Source organism: Diabrotica undecimpunctata, chromosome 9 (genome assembly GCF_040954645.1).
Source record: "Diabrotica undecimpunctata isolate CICGRU chromosome 9, icDiaUnde3, whole genome shotgun sequence".
Classification (NCBI taxonomy): domain Eukaryota; kingdom Metazoa; phylum Arthropoda; class Insecta; order Coleoptera; family Chrysomelidae; genus Diabrotica; species Diabrotica undecimpunctata.
Window position 1 is genome coordinate 99,947,532 of NC_092811.1, and position 20,336 is coordinate 99,967,867.

At 33.0% G+C, this 20,336-nt stretch overlaps 1 protein-coding gene across 10 annotated transcripts in view; it reads right to left on the reverse strand.

Annotated features, from left to right (window-relative positions):
- Window positions 1-20,336, reverse strand: part of Hnf4 (Hepatocyte nuclear factor 4) — a 290,760-nt gene that overhangs the window by 144,054 nt on the left and 126,370 nt on the right. The window contains exon 1 of one of the 10 annotated variants that reach the window (XM_072543892.1): window positions 4,324-4,463. The exons of the other annotated variants lie outside the window; for them this stretch is intronic. Within the exon in view, the coding sequence (XP_072399993.1) occupies window position 4,324 (1 nt within the window). The 5' untranslated portion in view covers window positions 4,325-4,463. Of the gene's footprint in view, window positions 1-4,323; window positions 4,464-20,336 lie in introns of those variants that run through there. 10 annotated transcript variants of the gene reach the window in all.

Consider the following 20,336-nt stretch of genomic DNA (forward strand, 5'->3'; position numbering starts at 1 on the left):
ATTTGTATTCAGCGACCTCAAAAATCTGTGAGTTAAGACTGTCGACTGATTTAGAATAAAAAAATTAACATACTCCAGAACCATAGTCGTTATCAATTTGTGTTCAGCGACCTCGAAAAACCTCGACAACAAAATGACACTTATTCCTGCCGATAGTTTCTTAGTTGCAAATTCTTCATTTTCTCATGCACAAAATACAATGTTCATTTTACCACCATGAATTTTGTTCACAAACTTTCCTAACCCTTTCCTGGATAACAGACAGAGGTTACAACATTAAAATAACTAGTGAAATTGACAGAATGTTTTGTCTGGTAGGCCTTAGCAGACGATAGCTGAAAACTGTGACACAGATAGATACTGTAAACTGAGAAAATTAAAATCGTTACGGTGAATGGACCGTGATGCAGAATATGCAAATTGGAGGAAGAAACTCTCCACATATAGTCTTAGTAAACGTAAAAATGCTTATTAACACAAATATATCTAAGAATATATAATAGAAAAGAAATCCTTAAACTGATTAAAAGAGAGCCTTTTCCGCTAAGAACTTTCGTAAATACCAAAAATTTATGCTTGCATTCTGAGTGACACTTTACTTCTGTGAACGTGTAGTATAATTTCAGTGATTTTTTAGATAGGCTTGTCTGTATTTTCAAAAATGCATTTCCTTTAATTACAATTAAGCCAAAATATCACAAACCCTGGATTACCACAGGTATGCGCATATTAGCCAATAATATGCGTTCACTACTGTACATCAAGAAATTTAATACCAACGTCTTTGTCACTCAATATATCATCAAGTACAGAGCAATCTATCTAAAACTTATCAAAACAGCTAAAAGAAGTAATATCGAAATCGTCTGGGAATCTCCAAAAGTGCAAAAGAAACTTGGTCCATAATAAACAATCTTCGAAATAAAACTAACACAGCTCAAACATTTTCCCTTCCAAACCCTGAAAATCTAAATGAATACTTCGTTAATGTGAGTAGTATTAGACTATTCATAAAAAATTCCTCAAATTTCCGAGAAAATGTGTTGGAAGTCCTGGTCTCACTAATTAATGATTCCTTAGCAAAAGCTATATTTTCAGAGTGCCTAAAGACAGCCATTATTATTCCTCTTCATAAGGGTGGTAAAAAATCGAATGCCTGCAACTATAGACCTACTGCCTTACTATCAATCAATACTATCCAAAATTATTGAGAGACTTATGTCCTTTCTAGTTGAAAACAACATTTTATCGCAAAATCAGTACTATGTTTTCTGTAGAACATAAGGTTTACCAACCACTAAACAATAATTTTTACACTAACACTGTTTCTTGTGATTGCCAAAGCTTTTGATTGTGTAAATCACGACATTTTGATAAAAAAAGCTAAAATTCTACGGAATTCGAGGTATTTCTTTGAATTGGTTCCAATCAAACTTGGAACATAGGAAATACCTACTTAGCAAATGGTACCGACTCTAGTCGCGAAAGCTAAGTATGTGGAGTACCACAAGGTTCAGTATTGAGTCCTCTACTTTTCCTTATATTTATGAATGACATCACATCATATAAATGACTAATTTAAAAACGATGCAAAATGTTTTTTTTTGCTGATGATACCAGCATCACCTGGAGAAACTCTAATATTGCAATTCTTCATGCAACTATAACTTCTGATCTACTTAAAATAAAATCCTGATCCAACTTTAATTTACTCTCTTTTAAAGTGGATTAGACAGTAGCATTGCCCTATAAAGGTCCTCTTCAACCCTTGCTTCTTAATAACAGCCAGATCAGTATCGTTGACTCTGTAAATTTTTTTGGTATTTTTATGGACAGCAACCTTAAATGGTCTCTTCATATCGATTTGTTAAGTATAAACTAGCCTCCACCTGCTATGCAATAAGATTTGTTTCGAAGGAAATCAATTTAGCATCTTCCAAAATAACATGTTTTTCTTTGTTCGAGTATAATTTTCGATATGGTCTTCCTTTTTATAGTTCTAGTACAGCTGCCCAATCTGATTTTATTTTGAAATGACAAAAAAAAAAAGCAATACGGTATCTGTATGGCCTTGGAAGAACAACCCATTGCAGACGCAAATTCAAAAATTACGAGATTTTAATGCTTCCCCCTTTATATATTTTAGAAACTGTTTTCTTAATTCGTAAACACCTACATGTTTTTCCAGTAAGACCTAATCATGACTACTACATCAGAAATTCAACCTGCGATGTTCATTTACCGATCCCGTCCACTGAGTTAGTAAAGAAATCATATTATATTCCGCAAAAAAATATACAACCATCTCCCTTTACAACTTAAACCTGCAACATCTTTTCCCAGGTTCCGTAAAATGACAAAAGACTGTCTATCTGAAAGACAATATTATTCAGTAGAAGAGTTTCTTAACGAATAACTAGGAAATTAGAGTACCTTCATGTACAATTAACTAAAGTATGGTTCGTAAGGTTTTATTTTATATTGTGACTTTTTATAAGCTTTGTATTGTACCGTTATCAGTGGCAATAAAGCATATTTCTATTCTTAAGCTTATGGCTTTTAATATTAAACTTGTTAATGGAGCTCTTAATAAAGCCCAAGGAAAGAATAACTTTTGAGGGCTTGGTGTAAAGGTCACATGACAAAGTGCCAGAGATAGATCATGCCTGAGTTAAAAAGAACAAGAAGAGAAAATTTAAATGTATTAAAATTATTACTTAATCATTTAGTACCATATTTAAAACTATAGGTACTTCCTAGAAGTGTAAAAAACTGTTTTTTAGGTTTTTGGGGATTTTTTGGTGAAATAAAGGTTTTTTATAGGTCATATATAATTTGAAGCAGTTGAGAACTTTAGGGCATTCAAAAATCGATCAAAACACCTTTAAACTTATCAACATCATCATTAAGCGGGTTTAATCATATTTTTAAGGGTATTGCGGGGTTAATCATATATTTTGAGATCGATACGGCCTGAATTAATTCATCTCCAATTTACCCAACTTTTTTTACCGTTCTCTATATAACATGCGACGAGATATTACAATTCAGTAAAATCTTAAGATTAAGATTATAAGTTTATTAAGATTATATTAATCTTATAAGAATACTTAAAATCCGAGTTTTTCGCATGGTTCAAGAAATTTCTAGCATCTCTGAAATCGCTTAAGATGTAGAAACGTAATAAAAAAAATGGGCAAATTCAGTAAAAAACACGGAAAACGCTTGAAAACCTGGTTTTTCGCATAAGGGATGGTTATATTTGATTCTTTGAGGCATGAAAATATTATTTTTCATATATGTTTTGAATATGAATTATAGACGTACTGAATCAGGTTGAATCGATCTTAAATAATAATATATAACCCCGCAAAAACTATTAAAAACATGGTTTTTTGGGGATTTAAAATATTTTCGCCTAATTTTTGAATGTCCTAAAGGACAGTTACTTCAAATTATATATAAATTATAAAACAAACTTGATTTGATCGATTTTGAAGACTATCCAATGAGGGAAATCCCCAAAACACAGTTTCCGATTTTTTTTTGAAGTGGCACCTTCAGGAAACCTGTAGGAAAAAATTGGAAAAAAATTAAAAATATGTTTTTTGACTAAATACACAAAAATAGAACCGCAGCCATCTCCAAAAACAAAGTTATACGCTTCTTTAGAAAAAAATGCATTTTAGGTTATGTAAACTCAAGGTACGGGTCTATAAAAAATGCACAAGTTTTTTAAAAGACTCAATTACGCGTGTGAATTTTTTTAAAATTTTTAAATTGATTGTCGAAAAAAATAAAAACCAAAAATGACGTTTTTGGAATTAGGGGAAGGGGTGGCATACAATTGCCGTCTTATTTTTAATTGCATAAAACGTAAAAAAAATGAATAAATTGATTCAGGTTGTATCAATTTTAGGAAATATGATGAACCCCGAAAAAACTTGCAAAAACCCTTAAAAACGTAGAAAACTTCAAAATATATACATAATATGTTCTGATTTGATTTATTTTGTCTATATCTAGTCTCAATCAAAGGCTCCTTTGATTTTTATATTTTAAATGTAAATATAATAACTAATAACCCTATGATGCCCTATGATACCATATGATAACCCTACGATGAGAAAAATCTGTCAAATACAAAAGTTATTTGACATTTGGTTTCTTAAACTGACAGTGTCATCTGAGTTTAATAGGCAAATCGTAAAATAAAAATTGTATTATTATATTAATTATTACATATTATATACGACTATCCAGAATAAAATGGTTCTTTGTATACTATATTAAAGAACTTCAATTAGATATAGCATTACTCACTCTCTAAACAAAGTAGAAAACTTCGTCACCTCGATGAATTCACATCCACTACCCTCCATGACCTACGGTCAATCACACAAAACACTGATAATGACTTACCTCGATGTAATTATAACAATTCTTACGAAAAAAAAAACAAAGAACACCCCAGACTAGAAGATCATGTTACAATTTCGTGCACAAACTGATTCATTGCATATAGACATATGATTAATTTGTTGTTATTTTAATCCAATTCTTATGACTAAATACGAATAAAAATTATGTTATCAAGAGTTTTCCAGTCAGTTCGTGACATTTCTTGGAATTCTTATGATTAGACTACCAAAGTTTCAAGATAAAAACCCGAGTCAGGCACTTTGTTGATATGATTTGTTATGATACTAAGAAGACAGAATCGGGGAATACGCGCTGTTACTCCAACAATAATACTTGGTTTGTTTTCGAAATCAAAAATGATAGAACACGATTAGTGTTACACAAAATACTACAAATGCATTGAAGTTAATAAAACTTGACACTAAAGTATTAAATCTGATGAAAATAATTTAATTCGATATAAAAGTGTATTACAGGAACGAATACGACAGGGACGATTAGTACTATCAATTTAAAAACACAATACAAGCATAAACTTGGTCCGAACGATGCAGAAAATATCGACGCGAAGTTAAATCCAGGCGTCAAGTATCCATACCCTTCCTCTTCTTCTCGTAGCACTACAACCCGGGGTGGGTTTTGGCTAACTGCACAACTTGCTTCCATCTTTAACGGTCGTCCATAATAGTTGGGACAGTGGGTAGCCCCATTGTTCTTAGATATGACCATATATTGTCTCTCCATCGCATTCGTGGACGTCCTAAGGGCCTTCTTCCTGTGGGGGCTTCCTCCCGTATTAGCTTGACAAGGCGGTTATTAGGGAGTCTATGGACATGGCCAGCCCATCTTAGACATTGGGATTTAATCTCTTGGACTATATCGCTCGCTCTATACATCTGCTTGACCTCAGCATTTGTTCTCATTCGGTATTGGTTGCTATTATTGTCCTGGTAAGACTCAAAGATTCTTCTGAGGATTTTCCTCTCAAAACATCTAAGTTTTCTTTCAGTTTCTTTGGTCAGGGTCCACGTTTCACACCCATACATGAGCACCGGTCTAATTACCGTTTTATATACAGTGATGAGTGCCTTAAGAACCGGCAAAATAACGCAAAAGATAGAAAATATAATACGTTGTGAAATAAAAAGAGATGAAAGTAGTAGAGGTGGGAAATAATCGGTAGAAACCTATAATTAGCATTATAAATCGATAGTCTCACACCTTTAGACGTTAGCTTCGAGCTAAATCACCTCGGTCATAATTATTATGTGTAACGTATGTGTGACGTATTTCCATTTTTTAATTTCACATAAAGTAAAAAGTGATTGACCACAATAAAGCAAAAATGTGAATAAAATAATTTAATTAATAGTAATTATTTAATCTAAAGTTTTAAATTATTAATCAAGAATAATTTCTACTATGATGTGAGGATTTCATACACTCTTGTCACGGAATAATCACTATCCTTCGTGGATTAGTGGTAAGAACTCGACACAGACGTCGCAGACGATTAGAGTTCAAAACCCACATGTGGTTTTCTTTTTTTTTTTTTTTAATAATTTGAAATTATGCAGAGATCGTTTTGCTTAAGTAAAAATTCTACAAAATTAAAAAAAATATTGTAAATAAACGTATTTACAATATGTTCAAATAAGCCTTGATTAGCAGCAGAACAATAACCCAAACTGTTACTAAAGAAATATAAAAGTTTGATGGATCAGAGTTCAAGTCACGATGTTCTCATGCAGGCGCTCAGTTTTCAAATCCCACAAGAAGGTTTTACTTTTTTAAAAATTTGAAATTATGCAGATATTATATCGTTTTATTTTAAATCACTAAACATTTATTTCAGTCTTTATTAGAAGTGTTTATAGTAAAACATAAAAATCTTATTAAAAAAACAATGTCGTACTTTCGAAAATAAAGTAATAATTCTTCAAACATAAAAGAACGTTCTAAATAAATGTACTTCCAAAAATATTTAAATAGGTAGAAATTCTATAAAAATAAAAAAAATTATTCTAATGAAATGTATTTACAATAAATGTTCAAATAAGCCTCCATTAGCAGCAGAACAATAACCCAATCTATTATAAAAGTTTCGTCTAACATTAGTTAATGTTTCTGGACTAATACCTCTCATTGAATCAGAGATCTTTTCTCTTAATTCTTGGAGAGAATTAGGCCTATCGTCTTCAATTCCATATAGCTTGGACTTGATATATCCCCACATAAAAAAATCACAACGTGCAAGATCAGGTGATCTTGCAGGCCAAAAAATATCTCCGTGGCCACTAATCAATCGATTAGGAAAAGTCGCACTGAGATATTCACTGACGATGCGAGAATTATATTCGGGACAACCATCGTGTTGAAACCATATGGAATCGAAAGGTATTGGTAAATTACGAAGGGCTGGGACAATTTGATTTTGCAGAAGTTCCAAGTATTTCCGCCCAGTCAACATACCGTCTATAAAAAATGGACCAATGACATGATTCCCTATTATGCCTCCCCAAACATTTACTTTTCGAGGACGCTGGGTACGAGCGACATAAATCTGACGAGGATTTCCTCGAGACCCATACCGAGCATTCATTGAATTGTGACGGCCCTGCAATGAAAACGTACATTCATCGGTGAACAAAACGTTCTCTAAAAAATGTTCATCTTGATGTGACATTTCCATTGCAGTTTGACAAAATTCTAAACGTCTATATTGATCCCCAGGGAATTGTTCGTTGGATTTATGAAGTTTATAGGGACGGTATCCATGTCTTTTCAAAATTTTACCTACTCTAAATCTTGAAATTCCATATTGTTCTCCGAGACGAGATGTTGATTGGGTAGGATTTTGCTCAATACTTGCACAAATTAAAATGTCCCTTAGTTCCAAATCTGGATTTACCTCCCTTCGTCTACGAACTCCTCTTGGAGTGAACACGGATCCATAAGTAAAAAAATTACGTATAATAGACTGAATTGTTGATCGTGCTGGAGCCGGCCTATTTGGAAACATATTTACAAATTGTTGTCTAATCATGTTGTCTGATAATCCATTCACATGCCAGACAACAATTTGCACTTTTTCCTCGACCATTAAAACCATTTTCACGAATTGTTTTTTCAATAAAAAGTTTCTGTTTACCGTGCAAAAACACTTCTCGGTATGATATTATTTTTGATGGCTTGATGATTTGGTTAGCTGTAAAGCAGGCAGCTGTTCGCGCGCATCCATTACAATGTTGTTAATTGTTTTAAAAATCATTACCTGTACAGAGGAATTTATATTAACACTGAGAATTTAGTGATGGATTTGGCATTAAACAGTCTTAACCGGATTATTTTGCAATCACAACTGAAGACTGTAAAACTGAAATTGAATTTGAATTATTTTGTATTTCTATTTTTTAACATTGGAATAAGAATAAACTGTAAATAATGAGTTTTTCGAAAACTTTTTACCCAATATGTATCATATTTTCTATTATTTTTTGATTGAATAAAACAAAAATTTTATCCTTGATGTGAATTGAACCTCCAATCTTCTTGTCAGTAGACCACGTCTCTAACTATTACGCCAATTCTACACACAATAATTATTTTGTATTAAACATACCTAGCTTTAGTTTCATCAAATATTTCAGTTAAGTTATTTTTATTATTAAATAAACTTAAAGATTTATAATTTAAAATCGCTACTAATTAATGTTTTTTACTATAATATATCTTAATATATTTAATCATTTATTCTAACATCAGAAATTATTAAAATAAAATATTTTCGAGGTCATCCGTATAATTATGACTGAAGTGAAATAGCCACGTCAAGAACTAGCCTTATCTCGTACTATCTCACAACTTAATCTGTCTTCTATCCTTTCCGCTATTTTGCCGGGTGGTAAGGCACTCATCACTGTATACTAATCTTTGATGTTCGTGTTAGGCTTTTAGATTTAATAGTATTGTGGAGGCTGTACATACATCTGTTTGCTGCCTGAATTTTTCCTTTAATCTCTTCAGCGATATCGTTATCTGCAGCGATTGTTGCTCCGAGATATTTAAAACTCTCCACTCTTTCAATCAAGTATCCATATTGTGATGATAAAATAACGGCCAAACCTTAATTAAACAATTCCCTGAAAATTTATTTTCATGATTAATTGTGACCATTAGTATTTTTATGCCTAATATACTTTAGTTTTCTGCTTTTTATGTCGTAAAGAAGTTCCGAATGTACTTCATGTATTACAACATTTACAAAACTAAAATAAAATGAGACATGACAGTGAAACATGACAATGACAATGCGAGATTCCCAAGCAATACTAGACACTGGAAGAAAAAAAAACAGAAATAATAAAAATAAAAAATGGAGTAAGACAAGGAGATGCCGTCTCAATGGTACTATTTATTCTATCACTAGACAAGATAATAAAAAATCTGCCAAATAGGAACTATAAACAAGAATGCAATACAAATAATAGGATATGCAGACGATATAACCATAATAACAACAGATAAAAAAAACATTAAAGAAATAGAAAACGAAGCCAAATTGAGAGGACTGGAAATAAATGAAAATAAAACAAAATACACGAACGTAAGCAAGAAAAAGACGACACAAATGACAGAGCTGACAATAGATGCACACAGTTTCGAAGAGGTTGAAACATTCAAATATTTGGGAGTACTAGAAACACAAAAATGAAAATCTACAAAACGACCATAAGACCAATAGTAGTATATGTTGCAGAAACATTTACATTAACAGCAAGAGAAGAAGAGCAATTGAAAGTTTTTGAGAGGAAGATTATCAGAAAAATAAGGGGACCAAAATGGGAAAACGAATTAGGTTCATCTTCCGTAAAAGTTAATAGTAACAATAAGGTCGATAATTGCTCGTCATCCCCACACCTACGTCACAGCCGCTTGTTGCAGTGACAGACAAATTTGGGCGATGGAACTATCCTATGTAGTCAACCGTTCTTGGCCCTGATCAACCCTATATGTGCACTGCATGCTTTAAAAATATTCATAATTAATAAATTTATATTTTTCTGTTTTTGTTTCACTTTTGTATGGCAAACATAAAAACAATTTTTTTTTCTTTTAATTTTTCATTATTTTTTCTTGGAGCGCCACCAATTTTTTAATGAATTTTCACTGGGAGCCACAACAAAATCGTATATACAAATCTATATACCGTCACGAAATCTTGAGTGATAGAAGAGTATTCGATAGAAAAGTTATCGTGTGAGTTATATTATATGACCGGCATGGCCTTACCTTAAAAATTTTCCTCATGTCCCCCAAAGTTTAACAACTTTTGTGGTGTGGCGTCCCATGATACTTTTTGGAAAAGGCGTATGGCAGGCAATGTGTTAAATAATTTTCTTTACTAAAGCATCAAATTTTTTGTATTAAATTAGATTGTGAAGATTGGATTTGTTTTATAACGTCTATAGGCTGTTTTGCGGTTATTTCCAGCTGATAAATATTTATTTCTAGATTGTCCTATAATTTACGAAAAAGGCATTTGTAGAAGAACTATATAGAAAATTCCAATGAGATTTAAGCCTATGAAAAGCACAAATTACAAAACAAAGTCAAACAAATGATAGAATATCCTAATACTGCCGAACATTTGGTAGAAGGATGCAAATGAAAACCATGCACTAGTCAAAAAAATGGTTATTGCTAAATAACTTCACATTGGCCCTGGATAACTAAAAGAAACATAATTTCAGACAAATCAATATTCCATAGGGTCATATAACAGCATTTTGTTTCATAACAGTAACATGAAAGAATATTATGTTAATGCATATAGATACTTTGATAGATTTGCAACATGATACTATAACAAACAAGATATGCTCACTTGCCGTTCTAATTTTAATCGACTTTGCGCATGACGTCATAGCGAGACAAAGCCAGGGGACTTGTGTGTATCTTATTTTAACGATGCTTGGTATGGCAACGTTGTTCCATTACTGTAATGAACAACTTCGAAACTTAAACTGTTAACGGTAAGTATACCTCGATGCCATATCTTGCACTAAGAAGTCATAACTGGTTACTTTCCGTGAAACCGTGGTTTGAAAATTAATAAGTAATTTGTAAAATTAATTAAAGAAATTATGAATCTACGATTTGATTATGTGTATTACAAACAAAATAAATATTGCTACAAAACATAAATTAAATATAAAAGGCCGGTAAAATGTAAAGAATTTGAACCATAAAGGAAAAGTGGGTCATACTTGAGACTTTATGAAGATCATTTGTACATTTATTTTACAATCTTTGTGATTTTTCTCTTGCGGATATTGTAATTATATTTAATATTTTTATTTAGAATTCGTATTTTAAAATACATTTTACACCTAAAAAAAGTAATTTTATATCTTCGCTAACATTTACATATTTTGCAGCTTCTATTAAGTGTTTTAAATAATTTTTTGTTATTTTTAATATGTCGCCTATATAACTACGAAAAATATGTTCCAGTTCACTACATTTAGTTACAAATTCCAGTGTTGGTTTGAGTAAACCACCCTCGGAAACGTGGTTTACCCAAGTAAACGATTTATCGTTAGCGTCCGGAATATATCCAAGTATTTCTTTTTTTTTTGTAACTTAAATGCAATGAAACCGGCTAAATTTTCCAATCCATCCCATTCCAGGTCTTTTATATTCGAATTAATAAAATTTTGATGACTGTCAATTAAATCTTCAGGGTTAATTTCTGTATCACCACTAAGAAGGTTTAGACAGAAAAAGATCTCTTCAGTGACAATTTCATAATTAATTATACTATTAGTAGTAATATTCCATTGTTTGTCAGGCAATCTAAATAGTTTTTCTTTTAAACAATAGTCAGCTTCTGTAAAATGTTTTGATCATATTCTCGCAGTTTCTACAGTAAATTTGTCTCTCTGAAAACACAAAAAAACGACACTTCGAAAAAGTTTTACTTTTTTTTATTATAATTGTTTAAACAACCCACCACTGCACAATACATAATGGCAAACAAATAATTAGTCTTCTTTATAAAGTAGCTACAGGTAGTCGAGAGGAAGTTGCGTACGATAAATAAATTAGGTGATATTAACAAAGTTAACTGAATGTTTTCACCACAAAATTTATATAACAATATTATAATATACAAAGTCTTTACTACATCAATGAATAAATAAAAATCTCATTCACTACGTTTTGAAGCACACAGGATAGCAACAGATAGATCATTTAACTTGGCATCATTAAAGTTGTCTCGGACTTACGTTACAGGTGTGCGAGAGAGATGCAAGAACACGCGCGTTGACTTATCTTGTTAGTTATAGTATCTTCTTCTTCTTCTTCAGCCTTCATTCATCCATTGTTGGACATAGGCCTCCTCCAATTGTTTCCACGCTTCCCTATCTTTTGTAATTCTCATCCATTGCTTTCCAGCTACATCTGTTATATCGTCTATCCATCTCTTTTTGGGTCTTCCCACGCTTCTTTTTGTTTCTCGAGGTCTCCATAATGTCACTTTATGAGACCATCTGTTGGTGTCTTGTCTTGCTACATGTGCTACCCATTGCCATCTCAATGTCGCTATTTTTTCCATGATGTCGGTTACTTTAGTTCTTCGACGTATTTCGGTGTTAGGAATTTTGTCTCCGAGGCTTATATTTAACATGGCCCTCTCCATGGCCCGTTGAGTTACTCTTAATTGTTCTGCCATTTTTCTTGTTATTGCCATAGTTTCCAATCCATAAGTTGCAACTGGTAGTATACAAGTGTCATAGGTTTTTCGTTTTAAGTGTATTGGGATTTTTCTGTCTTTTAAAATGAAGCTCATCTTTTTCGTTTTTAATTGCATGTCCTAGATATATATATATATATATATATATATATATATATATATATATATATATATATATATATATATTGTTCTACCTTTTCTACATTGATGTTATCTATCGTGATGTTTTCTAGGCTGTTGCTTAATATCTTTGTTTTGTCGAGATTCATTTTTAATCCTATTTGATTCGATTTGTGATTTAAATCTTGTAGCATTGATTTTAGTTCATGGATATCTGTGCTTATTAGTACTATGTCGTCTGCGAAACGCAAATGGTTAAGATATACTCCATCTATTTTTAATCCCTTTTCGACCCAATTTAGTTTTTTGAAGACATTTTCTAATGCCAAAGTAAATAACTTGGGTGAGATGGTGTCACCCTGTATCACGCCTTTGCCAAGGTCTATTTTCATAGTTTCCAGATCGTCATCTATTTTTACCGGATTGTCCGGATTGTTTGCAAGTGATCGATAGTGCTAAAACCCTTACGAAAGCCTGCTTGCTCCACCGGTTGGTATGCATCTAGCTTAGCTGTCAATCTATTTGTTATTATTCGGGTTAGTAGTTTGTACAGGTGTGACAACAAGCTTATTGGTCGGTAGTTTTCTATATTTGCGGCGTCTCCTTTTTTATGGAGTAGAATGACTTCCGCATTTTTCCATGCTTTTGGTATTTGTCCTTCCAATAGGCATTTATTCAGTAATGCTCTCATTGCCTCTTCTAATGCAGTGCCTCCCATTTTTAGCATCTCTGAAGTAATTTTATCTTCTCCTGGTGTTTTCCCATTTTTCATTTGTTTTAGGGCGGCTCTAATTTCTGATGTTAATATTTCAGGGAGATCCTCTGAGCCCACATTTAAGATATGTTTTGTTGGTATACCGGGGTTCGGAATAGTAGAAGTATACAGCTTCTCGTAAAATTTTCGGATTTCTCTAACGATCTCTTCCTTATGCGAGCACAATGTTCCACGGTCGTCTTTTATCTTTATGATTTTATTCCTGCCAGCGGATTTACATGTTTTTAGTACTTTCATGTTCTTATTGTTCTCTATGGTTTCAAGAATCTGGTTTGTTCTATAAGCTCTGAGGTCTTTTCGAATATTTTTCTTAACGCTTCTGTTGAGCGCTTTATAGTCCGGGTTATCTCTGTTCGTTCTTCTTCTTTTCTCTATCTGTTCTAGAGTCTCGGGTTTTAGTTTAGCTTCTTTTTGTTTTCTTATTCTGCAACAAAGTTTCTTAGTGACTGTTTGTATGTCTTTAGTTATTTTCTCATCTAGTTCATCTATATTCTTGTGCTCAAAGGTATTTGCTACTAGTTTCCGTGCTAATTCCTCTTGATATTTCTCTTTATTACTGGCTAGGATGTCTGCCGTCGGTAAAGGGTTTGTTGTTAATAGTTTTCGTCTTTCTCTCTTTACGTTAATATGTATATCGGCACGAACTAGTCTATGGTCACTGCCAGTATTAAATTTGTTCAGCACCTCGATGTTTTTACATATTGATCTATCACTGGAAAGGATAAAATCTATTTCATTCTTAACCTGGCCGTTCGGGCTACGCCATGTCCACTTTCTTTGTATTTGTTTTTTATAGAACGTGTTCAGGCAAAACATTTTTTCGGTTCTTATGAAATTTGCTAATGTCTCTCCTCTGGTGTTTCTGTTGCCTAGACCGAAGTTTCCTATTTAGTCTGAGTCGCTTGGTATTCGCCGCCCTATTTTTGCATTAAAATCTCCGGTGATGATAACATAATGTGTTTTTTCTAGGTCTTTAGCTCGCATTATATCTTCGTAGAGTTGTTCTATTGACTCGTCATCCGCAGTGGAAGTTGGAGCATAGCAGTGTATTATTTGTAAGCTATATCGTTTATTCAGTTCTAATACAAGATATATCACTCTTTCCGACACTGCTGAGTATTTTACAATCTGGTGTTCTATTCTTCGGTTGACCATGAAAGCCACTCCTCCTTGACCGTGGTTCTCTTCTGAATTATATTGGTATAAAGTGTGTCCAGATTTTAGGGTGGTCTTTTTCTCTCCTTGAAGTCTCGTTTCACATAAGCTTACAATATCCCATTTAATAGCCCCTAGTTCCTGCTCTAATTCCTCAAGATGGTCGTTCGTTCTCATGGTTCTAATGTTGTATGTAGCAAATTTAAATTTTTGAGTAGTACAACAATTGCAAATCCATGATAGTATCATGGATTTGTAATTGTTCGTATTTTCTTTAACCATTTTAAAATCTGATTTTAAAATTTTTTTCACATGACGGAGTGCTTTCAAAAGTCTTGTTTGGGTAAGCATTTCTAGTTGCACATTTACGGCAGAGTGTCGTAGGAGCAGAGAAGAGTATCACAACGAGAATTAATTTTATCAAATCGAGACAAATAAAATTTCAACACATTCGTCAATCTTGAGACTCTTGGTACAGAAAATCCACGTAAGCTACATAAACCAATGCATCATTTTAGGGATATCTGTTATTTTTTTAATTGACACAGTTCAGCGCTTACCTACAGGGTTAAATACACAATCACTTACTGAACCGTTGTCCAATTTGCATATGTTGCCTTTCGTCACCTCTAAAACAATATATCGTTAGCATTCACTAATCTATTATGTATTTTATTGTTAAACAAGTTTACCAGTGTCATAATCCATATATAAAAATAAAGCAGCTGCTATACAACAATCGCTATATATAATTACGATAAGCTTCGTGGCCAATAAACTGATTCTCTTGTCTTTTGTTCGTTATCAAACTTATCAGACAGTTTGTTCTGTAATGTGTGGAAATAATTGAAACACAAGTGTTTTTTATGTGCTGTATTTTTCGAAATCAACACAACGACGTGTCCATTACGAAACTGGGATTACAAACAATATGTGATAAGTTATTTTTAATAGATAACAAAATAATTAAAATTTAATTAATCGATGTTATAATTTGAAGATTTTTAATTATTCTGCTAAATGTAGGCCATGGAATTATTTGGCTAAATCAGTCCGTTTGCTGTAACGTTTGCCAGTGGCTAAGCGAATAAAGGATTGAAAGAAGACGAGAAACGAACATCGCCAATTTAAATTTCTTTCGCTGGAGTCATAATCGCTAACAAAGCTGACATTTTTGTCTGCAAGTTTAGATTATTTTCAGTTTTGCTGAATATTTTTTCGAAAATTGTTTTGTACAATGTGCAAGTTTATTTCTTTGTTCTCATTGTATATTTCTTTGCTCTGAAAAAAAGGTATGGATAGAGTTTCTGCTACAAACACGATGGTAACTTTGTAAGCTGAAATAATCATGAAATACACTAATACTTCTACCTATATAATTACTCCAGTGTACCAAGTAAAAATATGGAACAAGCTCGCGTTTCCATTAGCAGTAATCGATTTTAATGACATTTTGGAACTAACCTCTATTTAATCTTATTTTCAAAATCTACCCTACGCCGATATGTGCTTCTCATTATGAGGGATGAAAACTGCCCCCTATTGCAAAAAATCAATAAAATTATAACTTAACCCTGTATTGCCCTTTGTAACTCTCTGGTGCCTGGTTGCACCAACATATCTTAAGCTTAAGACGTGCCTTAAGCTCAGCTTACGAAACATACGCGTTGCACCATTGAGTCTTAGATCGATCAATTTTCAGCTTGAACCGACCCTAATCTCAACTCCCAGTTATTTTCAGCTTAAGTTGCTGTCTGAGTTTAAGATGAGCACTCTAACCTCAAAAAATTGACAGTTGTGTTGTGGTTGTGGAGTACAGATATAACATTTTTTTTTATTTTCACCTATATCTGTTACACTCTAAAATAAATAAAACAAGGAGAGTTGCTACTTAAGATATAATCAATATTTAAATTCAGAAAAAAAACTATGTATCGTCTGATGACAAGAAAAACTCATTAAGTACACATTTCAGTAAATTACAGCTTTGCTAGTGTTAAATGTTTGTTGCATTTTTGTAAGAAAATGTCAACAACTACCATAATCAGCCATATAATATAGAAAAACCCATATAATGTAGATTATGAAATTGGTTGATTGAGATACGCAGTGATCTTTTCCAGAAAAAGGTACAACAAAAGTAAATGGTCATTTACTGTAATGTATAGTTAATGACTTTTTGTTGTTAACATATGACAGAGCATTAAGAAAATATACTTATTTAAATTAGCACATGAACAAAAAAAAATCTTAAGACTCTTTTCGTCACTCAATCGATGACAAGTTACATGGTTGCCACGTGAATTGCATCTTAAATTTTGTCTCAATTAAGACGTGCTTAGATAAGAATCGAAAAGTATGGTGCAACGTAAGTGAGAGTTAAGGCGGCCCTACCTACAAGCGGAGCTTGGCTAAGCTGGAGCTTAAGATCTGTTGGTGCAACCAGGCATAAGTTTCATATTGAATAAGAGTCATATCTTCTTTTTCAGGTTCCTTCTCCTATCGGAGGTTGGAAATCATCATCGCTATTTTAATTTTATTGGCAGCGCTTCTGAATAATTCTAATGAGCTGCAACCGAACCACTCTCTCAAATTTCTTAGCCAGGATATTTTGCGTCGTCCTGGGTTTCTCTTCCCTTGTATCTTCCCTTGCATAATTAATCTATATAATACGTACTTCTCGCTCCTCATTATATGACCCAGATATTGAAACCTTCTAATTTTAACAGTTTTTATGACTTCACATTCTTTGTTCATTCTTTGTAACACCTCTATATTAGTTACTTTTTCAGTCCACGATATTCTGTGGATTCTCCTGTAGCACCATATCTCAAAGGAGTTTAATTTTTTGATTTCAGACTGTTTTATTGTTCACGCTTCCATGCCGTATAGTAAAGTAGTAAAGACGTAACAACGTAGCATTCTTGTGCGGATCTCTAGATTAAGGTTACGGTTGCAAAGTAAGTTCTTCAATTTTATGAACGTGTTTTTTGCCATTTCTATTCTAGATCTGATTTCTTTTGTTTGATCTTCATCTTCGGTTAGCCACGTTCCTAAATATTTATATGTTGTTACTCTTTCGATCGTTGTATTATTGATGATCAGGTTATCTACATTTTGTGGTTTTTTGAGAATATCATTGATTTCGTTTTCTTGTGATTCATTTGCAGTCCATAACTTTCACATGCATTGTATACATGTTGTATTATGTACTGTAGATCTTCCATGTCACTTGCAAATATGACCGTATCATCAGCATATCTAATATTATTAATGCTATTTCCGTTGACCAAAATACCTTCCACAATATCCAATAAAGCTTATAATATCACTTCACTGTAGACTTTGAATAAAAGTGTTGAAAGTATACACCCTTGTCGAACTCCTCTAAGTATATTTACTTCCTCTGTCAGTTCTCCTTCGACTCTTATTCTTGCTTTCTGATTTTGATACAGGCTCGATATAATTTGTAGATCTCCACTATCTATGTTTTTGGTCTTAAGAATACTTAAAAGCTTTTCATGTTGAACTCTGTCAAAAGCTTTTTTAAAATCTATGAAGCAAGCATATATGTCCTGATTCATATTTTGTCAAGGGGACAGTAAGAATAAGAAAAGACGTCAGTCTACGGGTCTCATTTCAGGCCTAGCACCTTAATAACGGAAGGTTCCTCTTTGTCAAACGAACAAGATGTCAAAATATCGGAACCAAAATCTTGGAATAGACTGGGATGGTTGCTGGCCCATTTACCTAGCTCAAAACCACCGAGCTTTAAAAGTTGAATGAGCTCTGATTGTAGAGAGCGGGTAGATGACAGAGAATCACTTCTTAATAGACCGTCGTCAATATAAAAATGTCGCGTTAAAGCTTGTGAAGCATTAGGGAAACGAGACTCTGCCGACTCGGCTAACTCTTGTAAAGTTTTTAAAGCGAGATAAGGTGAAGAAGAAACACCGTAAGTAACAGTACGTAAAAAGTACTCTTGGAGAGGTTTAGAAGAATCCGACCTCCAGAGAATTCTTTGATAATTCCAAAATTCTTTGTTTACGTTAATTTGTCGATACATTTGCTTTATATCGCACGTGAAGCAGTAACGAAAATATCGAAAATTAAGTAAAAGCGAAGAGATGTCCTTTTGAAGCTTAGGACCTGTATATAAAGTATCATTGAGAGACACACCTCGAACGTCACGTAGACTGGAGTCGAAGACAACACGAATTTTGGAAACAAGAGATGAATTAACAATTTGTATTTTGAAAACTGCGTGATGAGCAAAATAATAAGAGGTGGGCGATTTAAAATCGGATTCAGGAACCGGGACCATATATTAAGAAGTAATATTATTCATTCATGAACTCAACATATTTCTCTTTATCCGGAATTTTCTTGAAACGATTCTCTAACATGCAAAAACGACGATATGCTTGAGAATAAGTATCGCAAAAGACAGACTCTCGGAAAGTAAATGCCTTATAAATATCCTTAAGCGTCCGGGGACAAAATGGCAGGTTAAGATACAAGTAAATTAATACTTTTTTCGCAGCGACTAATTATGTAGTTAATGTTGAGTCCAAAGCAGTTTTCTGTCAAGTATGGCATCAATGTAATTCCGAAACAATTGGAATGGTATTGCCATGTAAGGATACAGTGTAATCCTTATAGGATGTTTTCTAGAAAACAATACTACAGCACACTTTTGATACAAAATAGTAAAGCCATTTAAGTAAGTCCAGCTATTAAAGTTGTACATTATATGTTTGAGTTTAGCAGTCCATTCAATGTACGTTTTATCCTGTGAATAAATGACAATATTAACAGAATATTGTAAGCAAATAATATTGGAGGAACATAAATTGTGCAAATCGTATGTTTACAGATTAAAAAGAGGTGTCTTCATTGGTCCTATGAAACTATGACCTACTCGAATCCATACGCTTGTTTTTATATAAATTTGTTAGTAAATATGCCATGGATTTTGGATCTCCAAATTTTTGGATTTTTTCTATCTATTTGATAGCAAATATTCCAATTTACTTTGATAGTAAATATGCCATGGATTTGGAACACAAGTTTATCACAGAGTATATTTAAATCAATATTGTCAGAAGCAATTTTTAGTATATAGTCAAATTGTAGAGAATGCAGCGATTACCGCACCATTAGCTTAATGTCTCATAAGCTAAAGTTACTACTTAAAGTCATCCATAACCGAATATATCACAAACTGGACATAGACGTTAATAATACACAATTTGGTTTTCGCAAAGGCCTAGGAACACGTAAAGCTCTTTTTTCACTTAATATACTAATACAAAGATGCCTGGACGTCAGTCAAGATATATACGCATGTTTTATTGACTATAATAAAGCATTCGATAAAGTACAACATAATCATTTAATGAATGTCCTGAAATCAAAGAAGATTGACTACAACGACCTCAGGATCATATCAAATTTATACTATAAACAGCGAGCAAAAGTACGTGTTAACGAACAGCTGTCAGAAGAAATTGAAATTAGATGTGGAGTAAGACAGGGATGCGTATTGTCGCCAATTCTTTTCAATGCCTACTCCGAAGAGGTCCTGAAAAAAGTTCTTGAAGGTTAAACAGCTGGAATAAAGGTAAATGGAGTCCCCATTAACAACATTAGATATGCGGACGACACTGTGATCTTAGCCGAAAACATTGAAGATCTTCAGAGACTGGTGACCAGAATAGCAGAGTATGGAAAAGAGTATGGTCTAACAATGAATGTCAAGAAGACGAAATTTATGAAAATATCGAAAACTCAAAGAAATAACAAAAATCTTCTAATAAACGAAACCAACGTCGAACAAGTGGACAAATATGCATACCTGGGAACAATGATTAACTCCACAAATGATTACAATCAGGAGATAAAAATAAGAATAGAAAAGGCTAGAGCAAATTTCAACAAAATGAGAAGAGTTCTATGTACCAGGGATTTAAAACTGAAACTAAGAGTTAGGTTGGCGAGGTGCTATGTTTTTTCGACTTTATTTTATGGAATGGAATCTTGGACCTTGAATGCGACATCAATGAAAAAACTGGAATCATTTGAGCTGTGGGTGTACAGAAGAAT